The following is an 18,403-nucleotide window of genomic DNA, read 5'->3' on the forward strand; positions in this document are numbered from 1 at the left end:
AGGGTGGGTGGGAGTGGCAGTTGTAAATGTGTCTGCCAATCCTTTGAGAGGCGGGGTCTATATCACTTCTCCCTGCCACTCGGCAGGCAGGTGTTGGTGACTGCTTTGACTAAGGGGTAGGGTAAGAGTGTCACTACATGACTCCTGAGCTTAGGTCACAAGAAACCATGAAGGTTCCACCTTATTTGCTGGGACATTTGTGATAGGGCTCTAAGCCACCACATTAGAAGTCTCACTACCATGAAGCTGCCATGCTATGAGGAAGCTCAAGTCCCAGAGAGAGGCCACTGTAAGCACTCTGGTCAGCAGTCCTTGACTTTGAGTCTTCCTAGCCCAGACACCTAGTACAGTTGGTCAAGCCTTCAGATGATTCTAGCATTTGCCATCCAGCATCCCCGCCTTAGAGTCTTCTCACTGAGGTCTCAGAGGTTTCTGTGAAGTAGAGATAAGTTGTTCTAGCTATGCCCTTCCTGACCCACAGGATTTCTGACCCACAGAATCTGTGAGAACAGCATTGTGCTTTGTGATTCTTTATGTAGCAACCGCTAACACCCCAAACAGTGGCATTTAAATGGGGTAACAAAGGGAACGTTCTTCTCAAGGAGCTGAGCTTGGAGAGGGCTATGAGCCTGGCTGCAAACACCAGGAGGAAGGAAGATGGAAACTGCAGAGCTGAGTGCTGCTCCCAGTTGGGTGGGTAATGCAGGCCCTAGCCCCGTGGTCGGCAAACTCAATAGTCAACAGAGCCAAATATCAAAAGTACAACGATTGAAATTTCTTTTGAGAGCCAAATTTTTTAAACTTAAACTTCTTCTAATGCCACTTCTTCAAAATAGACTCGCCCAGGCCGTGGTATTTTGTGGAAGAGCCACACTCAAGGGGCCAAAGAGCCGCATGTGGCTCACGAGCCGCAGTTTGCTGACCACTGCCCTAAAGCACAGTACTAGAACCAAGCATAAGATTTCGGTTATTCATGCAGGTCCATGGAAGGTAGCACTATCACCTCCCTGGATTGAGGACTTAGATCTCTATTAATGCAGCCCAAAAATACATTCACTTTTACAACACATGTCTGAGTTGAGCTGACTGTGAACTATAATCCCTAGGTTGCTCCTATGCTGCTATTAGTCCTTGCAACTCCTCAGCACAAGTTGGTACTAGGTCCAACCTGCCTTGTGGCTACTGTGGCTGGGAAGACAAGTCACCATCACTCTCTAGGGAGCGATGCTGCACCGTGAGCCCCGCCCCCCTCCACCCCTGGACTCCTGGATCCTCCTGGCTGTGCCTGGTCATCAGACCACCCTCTCCATCTCTGCAGTCTCTCAGGTCTGAGGAAGGCAATGTGATTATGTGGGAAAGACCTTCCTTAGTGGTCAGGAGTGGGCAGTCAAGCTAGGGCTCAGGAGGTCTGGGATCTGATACCTGTTTCTTACCATCTCCCACCTATCTGTCGCTTCCTCATTAATGAGATCAGAGATTGGGCTAAGGGGAAGGTCCTCTCCCCCCCGCCCCCGGGTGACTCTCCAAATAAGCCCTGGGCGGCAGAGCCCTAGTACCAGAGAGATGCATGCTCCCTGAGGCCGACCTTCCCCACTCAGAATCCAGACCAATAAATTTGGCATTGAGCCCAGAGACATCCAACATGTGCTATTGGCAAGTACCCCCTGTCCATGGTTGAGGCATTCCCCCACTCCCAAGTGACCAGGACCAGAGCAGCCCACACCCTGTAGTTAATATTTCAGGCAGCACCCAGACTTAGAGCCAATTAGCCTTTTCCTCCTTGTTACCCCAAAGGAAATTGCCTTTCCCTTCTGTCAACTCTCTAATTACCAGATGGGACAACTAAGATTTTGAGGACAATTAGAGGAGGTCCGTCTTTTCTCAAACTCCCTCCCCAGGCCCGCCCCTGTCTGGAGCCTTCCTCTAATTTGGAGCCATTTAGAAAAGACGCGGAAGCCTTTAAAGCTAAGAAGAATGTCTCCCGGAATGCATCCTGCCTGTTTTATAGCTGCGGCCAAGAGGGCTGGAGAATGTGCTCCCTCAGATGCGCCCCCTTGTTCTGCAGAGGCGCGGGAGAGGCACTCTGTTCAAGGGGCCTGTGGCCACAGCATCCTGCTGTAAACATAGCCGTGGGTTTGATGGCTGGAGGAGGCGAAAGGACAAGATTCATCTGCCCAGCAGGCAGTCTAAATCCGGAAAAGAGGAGCCTCTAAGCCAGGTCGGAACTCTTTGCAGGGCCCTGCCTGGGCCTTTGAGATCACCTCTCCATGGTTTGGATGCCACTTCCCAAGAGCCCTGTTCCCTCTGCACCCCTCTCCCACCTGACCCTGGACCTTCATCCTAATGCCTACATATCTGAGCAGCTCTGTATGGGCCCTGGGGTATTTCACACATTCACCTGCTCTTCTCCCAGAGCAATGGCAACTCCTGTTGTGTGCTCATCCTCCAAGGCCGAGTTTGTTGAACCCCAGCCCATAATGCCCTTCCTGAACGAGTGGAGGCACTTTCCTGTGGGTCCCCTCACTCAGAACCACACCCATTTTGTTCACCACTGGGTCTGCAGTGCCCAGCACTCCATAAGCACTCAATAAATATTTGATGAATGGATGAATAAAAGCACACATTGTCTGACTGGGTTACTAACATGGTCCAAACTCAGGCATTGTCAAGGACACCTAGTGTCGGGCCACAGTAGACAATGAGCATTTTGCTTGGAAAATAGTGAGCTCTCCATCAAAGGTGGTATGCAAGCAAGGGCCAATCGATGGGGAGGCTGCAAAGGACCCTTGGGATCTAGCAGGCTGGACTCAGAGGACCGATGGATTCAGCGGCCACGCGGTAGGAGGCCTCCAGGTGGGGCAATGGTGGTGAGGCCCCAGGCCAACAGACAGGCAGGTAGTCCTCACTCCGCTGTGGAGGTCAGAGAGAGACAATGATTCCAGTGGGAGAGGGGAGAGAAGGGAGCATGCGATGTGGGCCTAGGCTTTGAGGAAGGAGATTGAGGGAAACATTTGTAAACAGTGGAGGGCAAGGTGGTTGCTGGCTGGGGCAGCGACCGAGGGCTGTGGGCCTGAGAGGGCAGGGGACAGACTGCTGACCAGGAGGAGTAAGTGGCAAGAGATTAGGAGCCAGGGCTGACAGGTAAGGTCACCTGCTGCAGCTTGTTCTCCAGTGCTCTGAGTGGTAACAGTCACCTGGCAGGGAGGTGGCTGCATCTTAAGGCAGTTGGTCTCTTTCAAGTTCCCTTCTGGGCTTGGTCACCCCTGGCACCTCGGGCTGCCCTCTGTCTGGAAAGTGGGGTGCTCTTCACAAGGGACTAAGTACTCCTCTGACTCACTGGAGCCAACCTAGAATTCCAGTTCCGAGGCTACTTGCTCCCAGCAGCGCCTGGCTGGGAGCACAAACCCCTCGGGGGGTCCCTCTGACCCCAAGAATCGGTGGTTCCAATAGTCAGCTTGGCACAGTAGACAGCTGAGCCAAACAATGTGACCCGGTGATGGCAACAGGCTCACCACAGCCCGCCCGCTGACGAGGGACTTTGGCAGTAGAGGTTTCATCAAGGACTCCCACCACGTGGAGGGTCTGCCCTCCACATCCCTACCCATGCCTGCAGTGCCACCTCCTTCCCACAGCACGGGGCCAGGTTGCTGGGCTGCTGGTACCATTTGGCAGATGCGGAAACTGAGGGTCTGTGTGTTGGTGTTGCTGAGTGAAGGTCCCACAGCGAGGGCAGAACTCAGAGGTTCCCCTTCTCAGGGTTGTTGTATGCCCCACCCCTCACCCTTCCCCTGTGCCCCAGGGACAAATGTTTCCCAACCCTCTCTCCTGGGGGTTCTACAACTTCCACCAGACTTCTGCCCAGCTCTTCCTGCTTTCATAACATGAAGGAGAAGGAGGCCAGGGCAGGAAACTGTCAGGACTAATTTGCCAAGAGCTTGTGAACTCTGTGACTTAGCCCCACCTCCCCGTGATTCCCTCTGCATTTCATCCCTCCCCCTTCCCGCAGACTGTCTGGCCCTCGGGAGCCCCTCCATGGTCATGGGCTGTGATCACCGGGGGCAGGAGCTCAGGGGCATCCAGTCCCTGTGTGAGGAGGCCTCAGGCCAGCAGGAAGCAGGAAATATAGCCCCGGATGGCATCATCTCTCCTGTTCAGCAAGCCCGGAGCCAGGAGAACCTGGGCCAAGCTCCTGGACAGGGCAGAAAATCTCTGCCCCTCCGCGTAGGCCCAGAACAGGCAGGCACCTGTCCTGCTCACACAGCCCATCCCCGAAGAGGGTCCAGGAGGGGCTGGGGCTGGAATCCAGGCTCCTGCCCCCAGAGTCAGTCCCCTTCGCCCAGGCCTGCTGTGGAGCCTGTGGGGAGTTTGTAGTCACAATTGACAGGGCATGGCAAGGCCTGGCCCCAGCTCAGGGCGGAGGGTCCCGTCACCAGTCTCAGGGAGGTCAGAGGGGTTGGCCACAGTCAGCCAGTCTGGGATGGCTCTGGGAGGGGAGCACTGGGATGAGCAGAACCTTCCAAAGCTTCTTTCTGGAATTACTAGAAAGAGGGGCCTTGCTAGTGACTCACCTGTGCATGCCTCAGTTTCCTCACCTGGAAAATGAGGTAAGGACTGAAAGTGAAAACGTGTTTTAGAACACAGCCTGACTTTCTGTGTTTAATAAATGTTAGCTACTCTTATTCTAATCACCATCACATTCCCTGCCCCAGGGAGGAGATCAGCCTTACCAGGGCGTGGAGGCCTGAGGCCAGCTCCGGGGACAGTTAAGCTGTCCTGCGCCTGGGGACGGGTGGGCTCATTGCCTGAGCCCAGCACTGCCGGCCCTGGCAACCGATCAGACAGATCGGGGGCCAACTTGGCTGGACAGATGGGGCTGCACTGGACACACGGGGGGCCTACCAGAGGCAGGTGCAGCCTCAGCTTGGCACATGTGCCGGAGAACTATTGGGCTGGGCCAAGCCTAGTGAGGATGGACCATGTCCCGATATGTGTTTGTGGCCAGAGTGGGATGGAGATCTGATTTTTCAATTCTCCCTTGTCAGAGTCAACTCCATTTTTCTTTTGTCTCTTTTCAACTCCCTGAGGAGGGCTGCATGGGTGACGGTGGCACTCAACCACAGGGCCAGGCAGATGCAGAAACTCTCTCCAAGAACTGACCCAGGGGTGCCATGTGCTATGCACTTTTCATATGAGAGGACTGAGCCTTCTGGAGGATGGTGTCCTACCCAGAGTTGCACAGCGTAAGCGGTCGGGTCATTCTGCTAGGAATTTCCCCAGCTGGTGCGGCTGGCCCTGCCTTGAGAGCTCTCCTGACCTTGCATGGCCCAAAGCCACATCTTCCCAGCTGGTTCCAGGCCTCAACTTACTGTGTCTTTAGCCAAGAGCCCCTTCCTGGGCCCTGGGCCCTTAGCTACAAAGATCCTGTTGGCCCAGTGCTGGTGGAGAGCTTTGTGGCTTGGACTGTTTCTGGATCCCACAATCCCACCCACTCTGAATGTCCCAGACAGGTGTCTGGCAGGGAGGCCTCCATCCTGTCTTTTGTCACCTTCCAAACTGTTGTCCGGACCTGGGATACTATTTAAAGAGCCATCCCTGAGCTGCCCCAGGACTGCTGCAGCACGAGGGAGCACTCCAGACCATGGTAGGCTAGAGCTGCCCTGCTTCCTGACCCTGACCTCATCCTGTGACCTTGACTTCATTTGTGATTCTGACCTTTACCTCATTGCCTGAACTCACCCTGACCTTGACCTTACTCCTCTCATTGATGTCCTTACCCTTGAGCTGATGTCCCTAGCCCTGAGCTTTTCTTCACCCTTGATGTCATGCCTGCGTCTCGCCCACCCTGGGCTGCCCTTGATGGGTGGCCAGTCCATCCATGTGGGTCCTGATTTGGGTCTGCTTTCCTGGATTGGGTAGTGGCTGCTGAGGTGAAGAGGAGGACGAGGAAGAGGAAGGTGGAGAGAGACAGGGTGGGCCGGGCTAAGACTTTTCACAGCTCTGCTCCTGCTGAGAGGACATGACTCCTGTGGGGGTCAGGTTGGGATTGCAGGACAGCCTGGGTCCTCTGGAGCCTGCTGGCCTTGCTTCCAGGTCCTTCGGCCCATGCGGGGCCTGCCCTGCTGTCCTTCCCTGCCCCTGTGCTCCAGCTCTTGGGCCTCCCTGGGGCTGTCCCAAGGACATTGTTCTTTCAACCTTTGTTTTTGTCTCACCCACCCTCATCAGTCAAGCCCCAGCTCAGAAGCCACCTCCTCTGGGAGGTTTGCCCCGAGTGCCCCAGTGGCTGAGGGGCTTCTCTGTGTTCTCAGTACCTGGACTGTGGGCTCCTTGGGGACAAGCATGGGGCCTGATTCAGTTCTGGGTCCCTGAGTCGGGGCACAGGGCCTGGCTGGAGACCAGCAGGGACCTAATAAATGTCCTGATGCCTGGAGCTAGGCACACATGGGAAAACTGAGACTTACAGCCTTAACTGATTTTCTTAACATCACAGAGGTTGTGAATACCACAGGTAGGATTAGAACTCAGATCTGGGCTACCCCCTTCTGCCCTGAGGTGGTCTTTTCAGGGGATTTTTATTTTTTAGGGGCACATTATAAAAGGGAATTCCCAAGTCAGCTGGGTTGCAAAGGGTCCAGGCTGGGAGATCAGAAGGCCCTGAGCCTCAGTTTCCCCATATGCAGTCCTCCTTTTGGGGGTTCCAGCAATGTTTCACAAGATGGCCATGGAAGGCTGGGTGAGGCAGGGATGGGTGACGCTGAGGCCAAGAGCAGGTCTGAGGAGAGAAAGGGCAGAGTATCCCACAGACGGAAGTGATCGTTTTTATTAATCAGAGGGAAATGCATATGTAATTATGTGAGATGAACTCTGCAGGGAGGTTCTTTTCTTTATGATGTCTGAAGGGATTTATAAATATTACAGAGGTTTTACAGCATCATAATGTCCTGGCTGCCCTGCCAGCCCCCCTTTCAAAGGATTAGTGGAGACAAAGCACCCAGTAAAAGCTAATTATAAGTCAGCCGAGCTGCTGCTCCTGAATTGAGCCCAGGCGCCGGAGGGAAGTGGGGGCGAGTGCAGGGGTGGGGAAGTTGGGTGGTGGGACAGGAGTGAGCTGGAGGAGGGGAGACCACACAGGCACTGGGGGTGATGGGGCGGGGAGGACGGGAAGCCCGTGCTCTGGGATGGGTGGTGCAGGCTGAGATGGCAGGAGAGTGGAAGTGGTGGGCCACAGCAGGAAGCCTGTGTCTGTTCCACCTCTTTGAGCCAGTTCGGGGACTCCTTGAACATGGGGGCCCTAGTGATGGCTGCTGAGGGCAAGGTCTCCTCCTCAGGGTTTCTTGAGGACTTAGAGCGTTCAGTGAATGCTCAATAGTGGACTCCAGGCACCATGGAATCCTGAAAGAAGCCCTGGAATTATTCCACGTGGGTGGTCGCCTGCTCTACCTGCTGGGGAGTTCACCCCTAAGCTTTGGGGAGCTATTTCCAAACCGATCCCCACTCTGAGCCTGAGTGGGGCAGGGGACCTCAGAGATGAACAGACACAGTGATATGGCAGGACAGTGTGGTATGTGCTATGGGATGTGGCTGCCCTAGACTGGTAGGAAGGGAAGAATCGGGGATCTCAGAATTGGCTTGGGGATCAGGAGGGCTTCTCAGAGGAGGTGGCAGAGGAGTTGAGCTTGGAGGATGAGGATTCTGTCAGATGGAAGGCAGGGAAGGTACTCCAGGTAGTGGGAATGGCAGGAGGAAATGTTGGGAGAGAAGAAAGCTCTAAGAGGGTTTGGGACAGAGTTGGGGACCCAGGTTAGTGGAGGTGGAAGCTCTGGGAGAGGGACAAAGGACAGATCTCACAAGGCTGAGGAGTCCAAATGTTATCCTGAGAACACTGGGGAGGTGGCAGGAGAGGAGGTGGGCCCCATCTGGGGTCTGATGCTAGAAAAGATGCCCTTCTCTGCTTCACAGGCTGGGCGCAGACCACCAGCCTTCCGGAGCCCGGGGGCCCAGGTCAGGAAGCAGCTGTCTGGCCCGGTGGGGTGGGTGCTCCTGTGGGCTTCTTGCCGTGGGCTGGGAAACCACCCTGCTTATCTGCAAGGCTTCATTACGAGCTTTGCCTGCCTCTCTGCTTTGGGCTGGGCTGTGGGAGATGAGGCATGAGGGTTGGGAGGTGGTGAATGGCTGACCTCCCAAGGAAGGGGCTTCTGCAAGGCCTTCGCCGCTACCTCGCAGGCACCGAGGAGAGCCCGGAAGAGAACAGAAGGTGGAGCCAGCTCCAATGTCTTCTCCATGTTTGATCAGTCCCAGATCCAGGAGTTTAAAGAGGTTGGTCGGTTTTCCCTGGGGCCATTGGGAGGATCTGTGTAATCCATAGAAAGCACTTGGGGAGACAGTAAGGTGTGAGATTGGCCCTCCGTCCCTGAGGAGTGGTGATGTCACTATTCTCCGTGTCCCTTATGGTGTGCCTCACAGCCTGCAGATGTGACCGCTGTGCTCGGGCAGTATGACCCTCTCTATCTGAGCCTTTGCTTGCTGTATGACCTCAGGCAGGTCCTTCCTCTCTCTGAGCCTCAGCTTTCCTCTCTGTAAAAGGGGGTTGCTGTGAACATGGAATGAGGGATGGGCATGAAGCCCCAGCAGCATGTTGGCACACAGTAGGAGCTCAGTGTGGGTTAGCCATCACTGTCACTCTGGTGTCATGCTGAGCTGGGTAACCGGGTGGCCAGAGGGGCCTGCACTGAGGTTGCTTGGGCAGCAGCCGTTTGCAGGACAGCCCCTTGGGGGAGGTGTTCTTTTTCTGGGGAGGGAAGCTGGGCTTGGGTGAGTGGGAGGGTGACTTTTCAGTGCCTGTGTCTCTGCCAGGCCTTCACCATCATGGACCAGAACCGGGATGGCTTCATTGACAAGGAGGACCTGAGGGACACCTTTGCTGCCCTGGGTGGGTGACCAGCAGTGTGGAGGCTGGGGGCTCGGGGCAGAGCAGGCCTTCCAGAAAGAGTGAGCAGCTAGGGGCAGGGGGTGTGAGGGGCTCATGTGTCACTGGTGGTACAGGGAAGGTCAGGAAGGATTCCTGGTTGTTAGAGGAGGACTTGCCAGAGAAGGGGGAGGGCATTTCAGGTGCAGGAACAACCTGTGCAAAGGTCAGGGGTGGGAGGCTGGGGTGAGGTGGGGGGTCAAGAGAAGCCTCAGGTTGGGGAGAGGCTGGAGATGTGTGCAGGTCTCAAGGGCTCTGGGCTTTGGCTCCCAGGGAGGCTTTTGCACCCTCTAAGGCCCAGGGAGGGACCTGAAGAGGGCCTCAGGGTCTGGGTTGAGTGGAGTGAGGGCTGAGATTGGGGAAGGGGGCAGAACCAAGTCAGGTCTGGACTGAGCTTTGAGCTCCTGGAGATCTGGTTGTCCCCTGGAACCAAGAGGAATCCGGAGTCCCAATCTCCTGGCAACCAGTTGCCCCCTCCAAGGACAAATGAGCCTGAGGCCCAGGTCTTCCAGCCCCTATGCACCTCAGCTTCAGATTCTTTGAGCCTCAGTTTCTTCATCTGTAAAATGGGGGTGGCAAACGAATAACTTGCTCTACTTCCCAAGGAGGCAGCGGTGGTGGCTGAGTGCATTGAGGCTGGGGGCTGACCAGTGCTGACTGTGGCTGAATGTGGTCCCCTCCCAAAGTCCCCCAGCAGGTGGGCGGGGCCTCAGGGAGTCTGGGCGGGTGGATGGTAGAGCTGAGAGCCTCCAGGACTCTGTTCTTCTGGGCTGCCTGCAGGCAGGATCTGCTCTCACCCTCACTGTGCTTCTAGGCGTCTCCCTCTCCTCCCCCAGGCCGCATCAATGTGAAGAATGAGGAGCTGGAGGCCATGGTGAAGGAGGCCCCTGGGCCCATCAACTTCACGGTCTTTCTGACCATGTTTGGGGAGAAGCTGAAGGGTGAGTGAGGTTCCAGGTGGCCCTGGGCAGGGAGGGGTGAGTGGGTGTGGGCAGGCTGGGCCCTGTGTGCAGATGTGCACCCTACTGATGCACACCACAGCTGGGAGCATGGGTCACCCCCAGGAACACATACCTTCCCAGCCCGGCCTCGGTTTCCACCTCTACACCACAGAGTGGTGGTAACTGTAATAACCCCTCCTTGCAGAGCCATGCGGGGCCCAGAGGGACAAATTGTGTAAAAGCTCCTTGCCCACCATCAGGATGCCTCAGCCACCTCCCTACCCCTGGGCTCATCTTGCCCGCTCTGCCTCACTGCCCGCTGGACAGTGGAGGTGGGGTTGGAAGTGTTAGCAGCTGACCACAGTTCCTTCCCCAGGGAAAGGATGGAAGGGCCTCATTCATAAGTGAGAAGACTTGGGCTCAGAGAGGTCATTACAACTGCCCCAGGTGTCCCAGCATCCAAGTGGTCGGGATGGAACCTAACCCCGATCCTACCCCGATCCTGGCTCTAACCATTGCAACGTCAGGCATGGGGTGCATGGCGGGGTGGGAGTCCAGCCTCTCTGCCCCTGCCCCTAGTGCCAACCCCTGGGCTTGAGGGTCCATGGTCAGAGGGAAGGGCCCGCCTGAGCTGCGGCTGCCCTGGGAGGTGGGCCTTGTAGCCACCCCACCCTGAGGGTGCCCCTGCCTGATGCCCTCCCTGTCTCGGCTAGATCTGGGTTCAATATCTAGCCCCCCAAAAGTCCCCAGGATGACCAAGGCTTATCTACTCTTGCACCTCAGGTTTGTTTTTTTGTTGTTGTTGTTGTTGTTTTACAGAGAGGAAGGGAGAGGGAGAGAGAGTTAGAAACATCGATGAGAGAGAAACATCGATCAGCTGCCTCCTGCACACCCCCTACTGGGAATGTGCCCACAACCAAGGTACATGCCCTTGACCGGTATCGAACCTGGGACCCTTGGGTCCGCAGGCCGACTCTCTATCCAATGAGCCAAACCGGTTATGGCAGTGGTCGGCAAACTCATTAGTCAACAGAGCCAAATATCAACAGTACAATTGAAATTTCTTTTGAGAGCCAAATTTTTTAAACTTAAACTTCTTCTAACGCCACTTCTTCAAAATAGACTACTCACCCAGGCCGTGGTATTTTGTGGAAGAGCCACACTCAAGGGGCCAAAGAGCCTCATGTGGCTCGCGAGCCGCAGTTTGCCGACCACGGGGTTAGGGCATGCACCTCAGTTTTTTGTCTGTAAAATGAGCGTTGTGGTGATTTCCCGGGGCTGCTGTAACAAATGACCACAAACTTGACGGCTTAAAAACCAGCAGTGTATTTTCTCGGCTCTGAAGCCTGGGATATGAAATCTGGCAGGGTCTGCTCCCTCAGAGGCTCCAGGGGATAACTTGTTAGCTGCCTTTCCCAATTTCTGTGGCTTCATTGCTCCCATCTCTGCCTCCGTGGTCCACCACCTCCTTTTCTGTATGACTCCCTTGCCTCACTCTTAAGAGGACACTTGTCATAAGATTTAGGGCCCACCTGGGTAATCCATGATCATCTCCCCACCTCAAGATCCTTTCTTGACATCTGCAAAAGCCCCTTTTCCAACTAAGGTGACATTTCCCAGTCCCAGGGATAAGGACATGGGTATATCTTTTGGGGAGCCATGATTCAACCCACTACAGGGACAATCCTACCTAACTGCACAGCTTTTATTTGGTAAAAAATAAAATCATAATACTTTCATGGGTTGTGACCTGCTGGCAAGTACAATAGCCCCACACACAGTGTCCTGCTGATTCTGGACTAGAAGGAGGCCAGCAATTGACCTATGACTGGACAGCCTCACCCTCCTGTGTTAGAGATAAGAGACAGAGGGCAGGAGAGAGAGGAGGCTGTGGGCCTGGAGCTGTCCAGCTCACTCGGGATTGCCATCGGGTCACCTCCAGGCAGCCAGTAGGGTTATTCCTGGGACCATGACCACCTTCTGGAAGAGCTCAGAAGCCCAGAGACCTGAGGCAGGGGTTACACTCCCAGAGAAAGGCATGTGGGACTCTAGCCAGCGACCCAGTAACTTTACAGGGAGGTGTGTTGGTCTATGACTGAGCTAAGAGCTCTGCCCCAGACCAGGCAGGGTCACAGGCTTGCAGCTTTTTCTCATTTTTGCAGGGACGCCAGGACTGGGGCTTCAGTTGAACATGTCATGCAAACTGGCTGAGCCTGCATGCTCAGCCAGCAGTGGAGACAGGAGCCAGGGCTGAGGCAGACACTGTCTCAGCCCTCTAATTAGGACAAGGACACGTTGTCATGAGATTCCCAACAGCGAGGGGAAGGTGTAGCGACTCTGCACCCTTTTGATGAGGTTCAAAGTCTACAGAACAGAGTGGCTTGGTCACTCTGGGCCAGTCTCAGAGATGCCTAATGGCCCAGACACATCCTGTCTTGAGTTCCCAGTCTGATGAGGGAGACACAGCTGACCCTGACCCAGTCTGATGGACAGGAGCACAGAGGTGTGGAATGAGCAAGGGGGCTCTGGAGGTCCAATGAGTTGGCTTCAAATCCTTCCTCCCCTTATTAGTGGGGATCTCAGGAAAGTAAGAGACTCTCTGAGCCTCAGTTTCCTTTTTGACAAACTGAGGACATCAGTACCCACCATGTGGGGTGTTCTGGGGTTCCATGGGAGCAAACAGTGACGCTGCAGGGTGGAGCTTGGCGCAGAGCGCTCAGATGTGTTTGCAGACACGAAGGAATAATGTTAGTCCAGATCTTTACCATATGTTATCATATGTGTATGATCCAGGGAAGTGGGCAGCAAACACCACCTTTTTCTCCATTTCACCCATGACACAGCTAAGCCTTAAAGAAGGAAGGTGACATCCCCCGGTCCACAGTGAGTGGGAGGGCAGTGTGACAGAGGGGAAGGAGCACCACATATGGGTCACCAGGTCACCTGCTGTCAGTCACACAGCCTGTGAGGCCTTGGGTGAGACCCTCCTTTCCTGGGCCTCAGTTTCCCCATCTGTACAACCAGGGGGCTAGATATTCAATGTCGTTGTGGGAACACAGCTAATTCTTCAAATGACTTCTTTTCCTAAAGTCCATGCTATGAAAGTGATAAAACCAGGAATGCTCGTCCCCACTGCCCCCCCCCTCCCCCACAGCCTGTTGGCCCACCTGCCCCATCTCTGTCCGGGACAAGCTTACAGGCGCCTCCAATGCCACTGCCTGAGTCCCGCCTTTGGCCCCCAAGTGCAGTGCTTTTTCTTCCCTACCCACAGCCTGTCATGCACATCTCGGATAATGAGAAAGCGCCAGAGCTGCCCTCCCTGCTCACTAATCACATGGCAGCATCAGCTGTGAGAACTTGGCCAAGTCATTTAACCTCGCTGATCCTCATTTTCTTGTCTGTAAAATCGGGTCAATCAGCAGGTTGTAGTAAGTGCTTAGTCAGGGTCATGCTCAGCTGTGCTGGTTGTGATCACTCCACACAGAGCCCTTGGCTCTTACCTCTATTCCTGGTTTCCCTGAAATCTCCCTTTCCTTGCTTCCACTGTGGGGTGGAAGCTGGGGAGTTAGCTCCCCAAGCCCTTGCCCTCAGTAGGGGCCATGGGACCTGGCCACCCCCAGTCCCCATCCAAACCCTGCCTGTTCTCTTCACGTGGCGCTCTCCTTGCCCATGTGTGCTGCTTCTAGGCACGGACCCAGAGGAGACCATTCTCCATGCCTTCAAGGTGTTCGACACTGAAGGGAAAGGTTTCATCAAGGCGGATTTGTAAGTCCCCTCAGCCCTCCATGTTGGTCTTTCCCTCTCTGAAAGTTCAGCTGTAAAGGAACTGGTGTGGAGTCCGGGTGGGTGGCAGCCCAGCTCAGCTATTGATGTCCCTCCCCTCTCTGGGCCTCAGTGCCCCCATTTTTGTGTGGAAGTGTGTAGGGAGTCTGAAGTCACCAGGGAGGGCTTCCCAGTGGCGGGGGCGAGGTGGGGGGAGAGGCAGGTCTCAAAGGATGACTAAAGGTGCTTGAGCCGAGGCAGGGAGTGTTCTAGATGCAGGAACACAGTGAGTGAAGTGCCAGGGCTTGGTGTGTGCAAAGTTAGTGAGAAGGAGTGGGCTGTGGCTGAAGGGTGTGAGTGGGTGTTGGGTGGGGGAGACTGAGCACAGAGAGGCAGGGTCTGTATGGGGTAGCTCACTTACCAGGCCCTGGACCCTGGGTCTGCCCTGGGGGCATAGGAGAGCTTGAGAAAGAGTTAGGCAGGAGCAACATGGAGGCCAGCCTGGAGGAGGAGAGGAGAAGGTGACAGCCACCATGAAGGCTTTGGCTGTTGAGATGGAGGGGAGTGGATGGGTAAGTAAAACACCAGAGGCCAAAGCCAACGGGATCCAGGACATGAGTGGGTCAGGATGGAAGTGGGCCCATGGAAAGGGACCAGCTCAGCTGGGAATACAGAGAGTACGTGGCTATGGGCAGCTCTTCAGGGGCCACTGGGCTGGCATTACCGAGGTGTGGGCACTGACATCTGCTATGCCTGGGAGCCTCACCCCAGCAAAAGCTCAGAGCAGAGGGCCACGGGTGGCAGGTGGGGCAGTGGCCACCTGTCCAGGGGCTGGAACACTGAGCTGACCTCTGAGCTGACCCTGGGCCATCCCTTCAGAGCCTCCAAGGCCTTGCTGGGTCTCTGGGTGATCCTGAGCAGGCAAGATTTCCCCCCCAGGCACAGGCTTTTTGACCAGTTACTATGATGCTTCAGGCATTGGCTTTGAGACTAGTTTTGCTGCCTATTAGAATCATCTCTTATTGGAGATGGGGTGGGAGAGAGCAGGGGGCAGAGGGGAAGTGGGGACAGTCTCATTTGTCTCTCACACATTCTCACCATCCCACATTCCCAAAGTTGTGAGTCACTCACTCCCCAGGGGTAGGGGAGGGGTGATTAGGATCTCTCCAGGCTGCAGTCCTCTCCTTCACCCCTCCCTGAGGGTCCATGGCTCCCACCCCCATCTTGAGGAGCTGGGGGAGTCGCTGGGGCACTTCTGCCATTCACCTTCGCTTCCACCAGGGCAAGGCCAGGGCTGGGAGGAACCCTCTGGGGACCCAATTTGGGAACCAAAGGCACCGCCCAGGGATAGGGGGCCTGGAAGATGTGGCTGCCCACCAGTCAGGCCACAAGGAGGTTCTGGTTGAAACAGAGTCTGTGAAAAGTCCCCAGTCTGGAGAGTTGGAAACTGTGACTGTCCTGCAGTAACATAAATAATGGAAAATGTGCGTGGTCCTTAGCGGGGCCTGCCATTGCTGGCGACACAGGCCACTGGTGCTCAGGGCCCAGCTCAGCTCTCCAGGGCCATCCCTGCTCCCTGCTTTCCCTGAGATCCCTCTGGCACCCTCCCCCCAGCTCCTAGGGCATCAGTCCCTCCTGCGCAGCCTCAAACACCTTCCATGTCTCATCTCCGGCTACTCCTCTGGGCCCAGGCAGCTCTGGCTCCTGTGTGCAGCTGCTCTGGACCACCCAGGGGGGCAGGCCCCACCCTGCCACTACAGATCATTACACTTCCCAAACCTCAGTCTCCCTCTCTGTAAGTGGAGTTAATGACACTCACTTCCCAAGGCCATGAGGAGATGAACCCTGGGCAGGCCCATGAGGACATGCACCTGGATAGGTCTCCCTGTCCCTGGGCTGAGTGTGAGCACCTGGTACACTGCAGAACACTGCACACACGGCAGCAACCATCACACACTGGGGAAGCAGGACATCCAGAACCAAGGCAGAGGCCACTCTAACCTTGAGGTTGATGATTAGTGCATGATGGAACATCTGAGTGGCCCCCAAGGTCATGTGAGAGTCCCAAGGTCATTTCATTTGGTTCCCACTTGGTGCTGGGAGGAGAGTCTGCGTTACAAAGGAAGAAAATGAGGCTCAGCTGAAGTGGCATCTGAGCCCACGTGGCTATCTGGGGGCTGTAGCGCCAGCCCTATCCCCTTCCCTACCTTCATTGGTGTACCCCTGGGCCAGGACTCCTCCCCCAAGCCCACCTGCCCTCACCAACCCTGCGATCTGTATGTCTACTCAAAGGGTGGCCCTTCCCCTGAACATGACCCTTTCTCCTCCTTGAGCAGCATCAAAGAGAAGCTCATGACGCAGGCAGACCGGTTCAGTGAGGAGGAGGTAAGCTCTGGCTTTTTTAGGGTGCTGTTGAGCATTGCTAAGAGTCTTCCTGGAAAGCACAGCCCAGCCCTTCTCAGCAGTCACTCCCACCCCACCCCACTCAGATCACTCTTAGTGATGTCTCCCTTGACTCCTTTGATGAGAACAAGAAGGATGGGGGTGAGGGGTGGCTGTGGGACCCTGGCCTCTGCGCCCTCCACTGCCATGCTTCCATCTGCACTCTGACATTCTTGGATGACCCCTTGCTCTGGCCCTTATTTGGCCCTAGTCCAGGCTGACTCCCTGCTCCTTCCTCAGATCAAGCAGATGTTTGCAGCTTTCCCGCCAGATGTGTGTGGCAACCTGGACTATAGGAACCTATGCTACGTCATCACGCATGGTGAAGAGAAAGACTAGAAGGAGATAGTGGACCTCCCCCATAGTCAGAGGCAGTAGTGAGAGGAAGCAAACACTGGGGGTTGGGGCAACCGGTGGGAAGCTCCTATGACCAGCATGTGGGAGGAAAGGCTCTCCTTGCTTTGTGGGTGGGGTGCAAGGCAAGAATAAATAATGCTAACAAGGTCTGAGTTTTTGTGATTAATGCTCTTGCTGGGGAGAAAGCTAAACATTCCTATGTTGTTGGTTTTTCCAAAACTTTTTACTTCCCTGGCTTTGCTCAAATGTTCCTGATGAGCTAGTGTTTAGAACTAATTGACAGTTTTAATGATCCCCAGCTGGGCCACAGGACACTGGCCTTCATTTATGAAGCTTTTATTGAGCATCTAGTGCGTGCCAGCCCCAGGGACACAGTGATGAGCCAGTCCTGTCCCTGGGCAGGAAGATCATGCAGTGAGGACAACAATTGGGGTGGGGACATACAGGGGAGCAAGTCCAGGGGAGACCAGGAAGCTAGAAACTGAGCAGAGGCAAAGTAGGTGGAAAGGAGGGGTCGATTCAAGGAAGTAGGCCAAGAGTTCTTAAACAGGATGCACATAGCATCAACCATAAAATAAAGGTGCATAAATTGGACTTCATAAAAATTTAAAACTTCTGTTCAGCAAAAGACAACACGAAGAACATGAAAAGGCAAGGCACTGGGCTGGAGAAGATATTGGCAACAATAGATTTTGACAAAGATCTGACAGCCAGAATATACTTTAAAAAATCTTACACGTTAATATTGGAAAGATAACAACCAAAACAAACAAACAAAAAACAGGTAGATGACTGCTGGGTGCAAGTTCCTCAGCCAGGGACTTGACCCCTCTGGGTGCAGGAAATTAGAAGAACAGTAAGTAGGTGGGACATGCTTTATGACGAACAAAGCAGCCAACAACTGGCTGGTCAGTGGCAGCTTATATAGACGCTCAAACAAAAGAGGCCTCGTGCCAATTAGTGACGTCTGTGCTACATTAACATAAACAGGTTATATAAGGGTGCGCTTGCGCAGTACGTACAGTGCTGCTGCTGAGTCATTGCTCTCGTGCGTGCATAGGGCAAAGGGTCCTTTAACATAGTAATACTGCTGTGTCAGTGCCTTCACGCGTGCATATGGCGAATGGGCCTTTAGCCTCCGGCATACTCTGGTCAAGGCCTCACAATGACAGGAAAGGATATCCAAATGGCCTGAAAATATGTTTAACCTCATTTCTCGTAAGAAAAATGCAAATCAACACTTCCGTTAGGTGCACACCCACCATGGCTAAAAGTAAAACGACTGCCAGTGCCAAGTGCTGATGAGGATGTGGAACAAACGGAACTCTCCAATTTTGGGAGCAGGAGTGTAAAATGGGCCAACCATTTTGGAACACGCTTTGGCAGCATCTACTAAAGTTAAAATGCATGCATATCCTGAGCCAGCAGTTCCAAACCTAGGTATATACCACCAGAAATGTCCATTATACATCCTTCAAAAGACATGTATAAGAGTTTACAGGTTTATAAGAGTCCCAAACTGGAAACAAGACAAATGTTCACCAAGAGGAAAATTGATAAATAAACGATAATATGTTTGTGCATTGATACTACACAGCAATACATGTAAACTACTGATCCACACCACAACATGCTCTCATATTACATCACATAGAAAAAGACACACGAAAGAGAACTTACTTAGTTTATTTAAGTTTTATAAGAGCATATTTTAATAAAACTTATTAAAATGTCTTAATAAGCATACCATAAAATTCATCATTTTTTAGTATACTAGTGGCCCAGTGCATGGATTTGTGCACATTGAAAGGAAATTAATTAGAAGGTGGCTGGTGGGGTGGGACTGGGCGAGAAAGACCGGACACGCCTTGGAGCCAACCTCCCGTGGTCCCTCCCTGGCAGACCCGCACCTGGGGTGGCAGTGCAGCTTGAAGGGCAT

The 18,403-nt window shown here is 54.3% G+C and overlaps 1 protein-coding gene across 2 annotated transcripts; it reads left to right on the top strand.

The window, feature by feature from the left end:
• Positions 1 to 5,610: 5,610 nt before the first annotated feature.
• MYL10 (myosin light chain 10) lies at positions 5,611 to 16,612 on the top strand. Of its 2 annotated transcripts, none has more exons than XM_080679313.1 (7): positions 5,611 to 5,641; positions 8,221 to 8,313; positions 8,851 to 8,926; positions 9,799 to 9,903; positions 13,590 to 13,668; positions 16,002 to 16,050; positions 16,348 to 16,612. In XM_080679313.1, the coding sequence occupies exons 1-7, from the start codon at positions 5,639 to 5,641 to the stop codon at positions 16,444 to 16,446; spliced, it is 504 nt and encodes a 167-aa protein (XP_080535439.1). In that variant the 5' UTR covers positions 5,611 to 5,638; the 3' UTR covers positions 16,447 to 16,612. The 2 variants fall into 2 exon arrangements, with proteins under 2 accessions (XP_080535439.1, XP_080535440.1); XM_080679314.1 differs by lacking the exon at positions 5,611 to 5,641 and adding an exon at positions 7,966 to 7,998 and having other exon boundaries at positions 16,348 to 16,604.
• Positions 16,613 to 18,403: the final 1,791 nt, after the last annotated feature.

Source organism: Plecotus auritus (genome assembly GCF_963455305.1).
Source record: "Plecotus auritus genome assembly, chromosome: 7".
NCBI classification, from domain to species: domain Eukaryota; kingdom Metazoa; phylum Chordata; class Mammalia; order Chiroptera; family Vespertilionidae; genus Plecotus; species Plecotus auritus.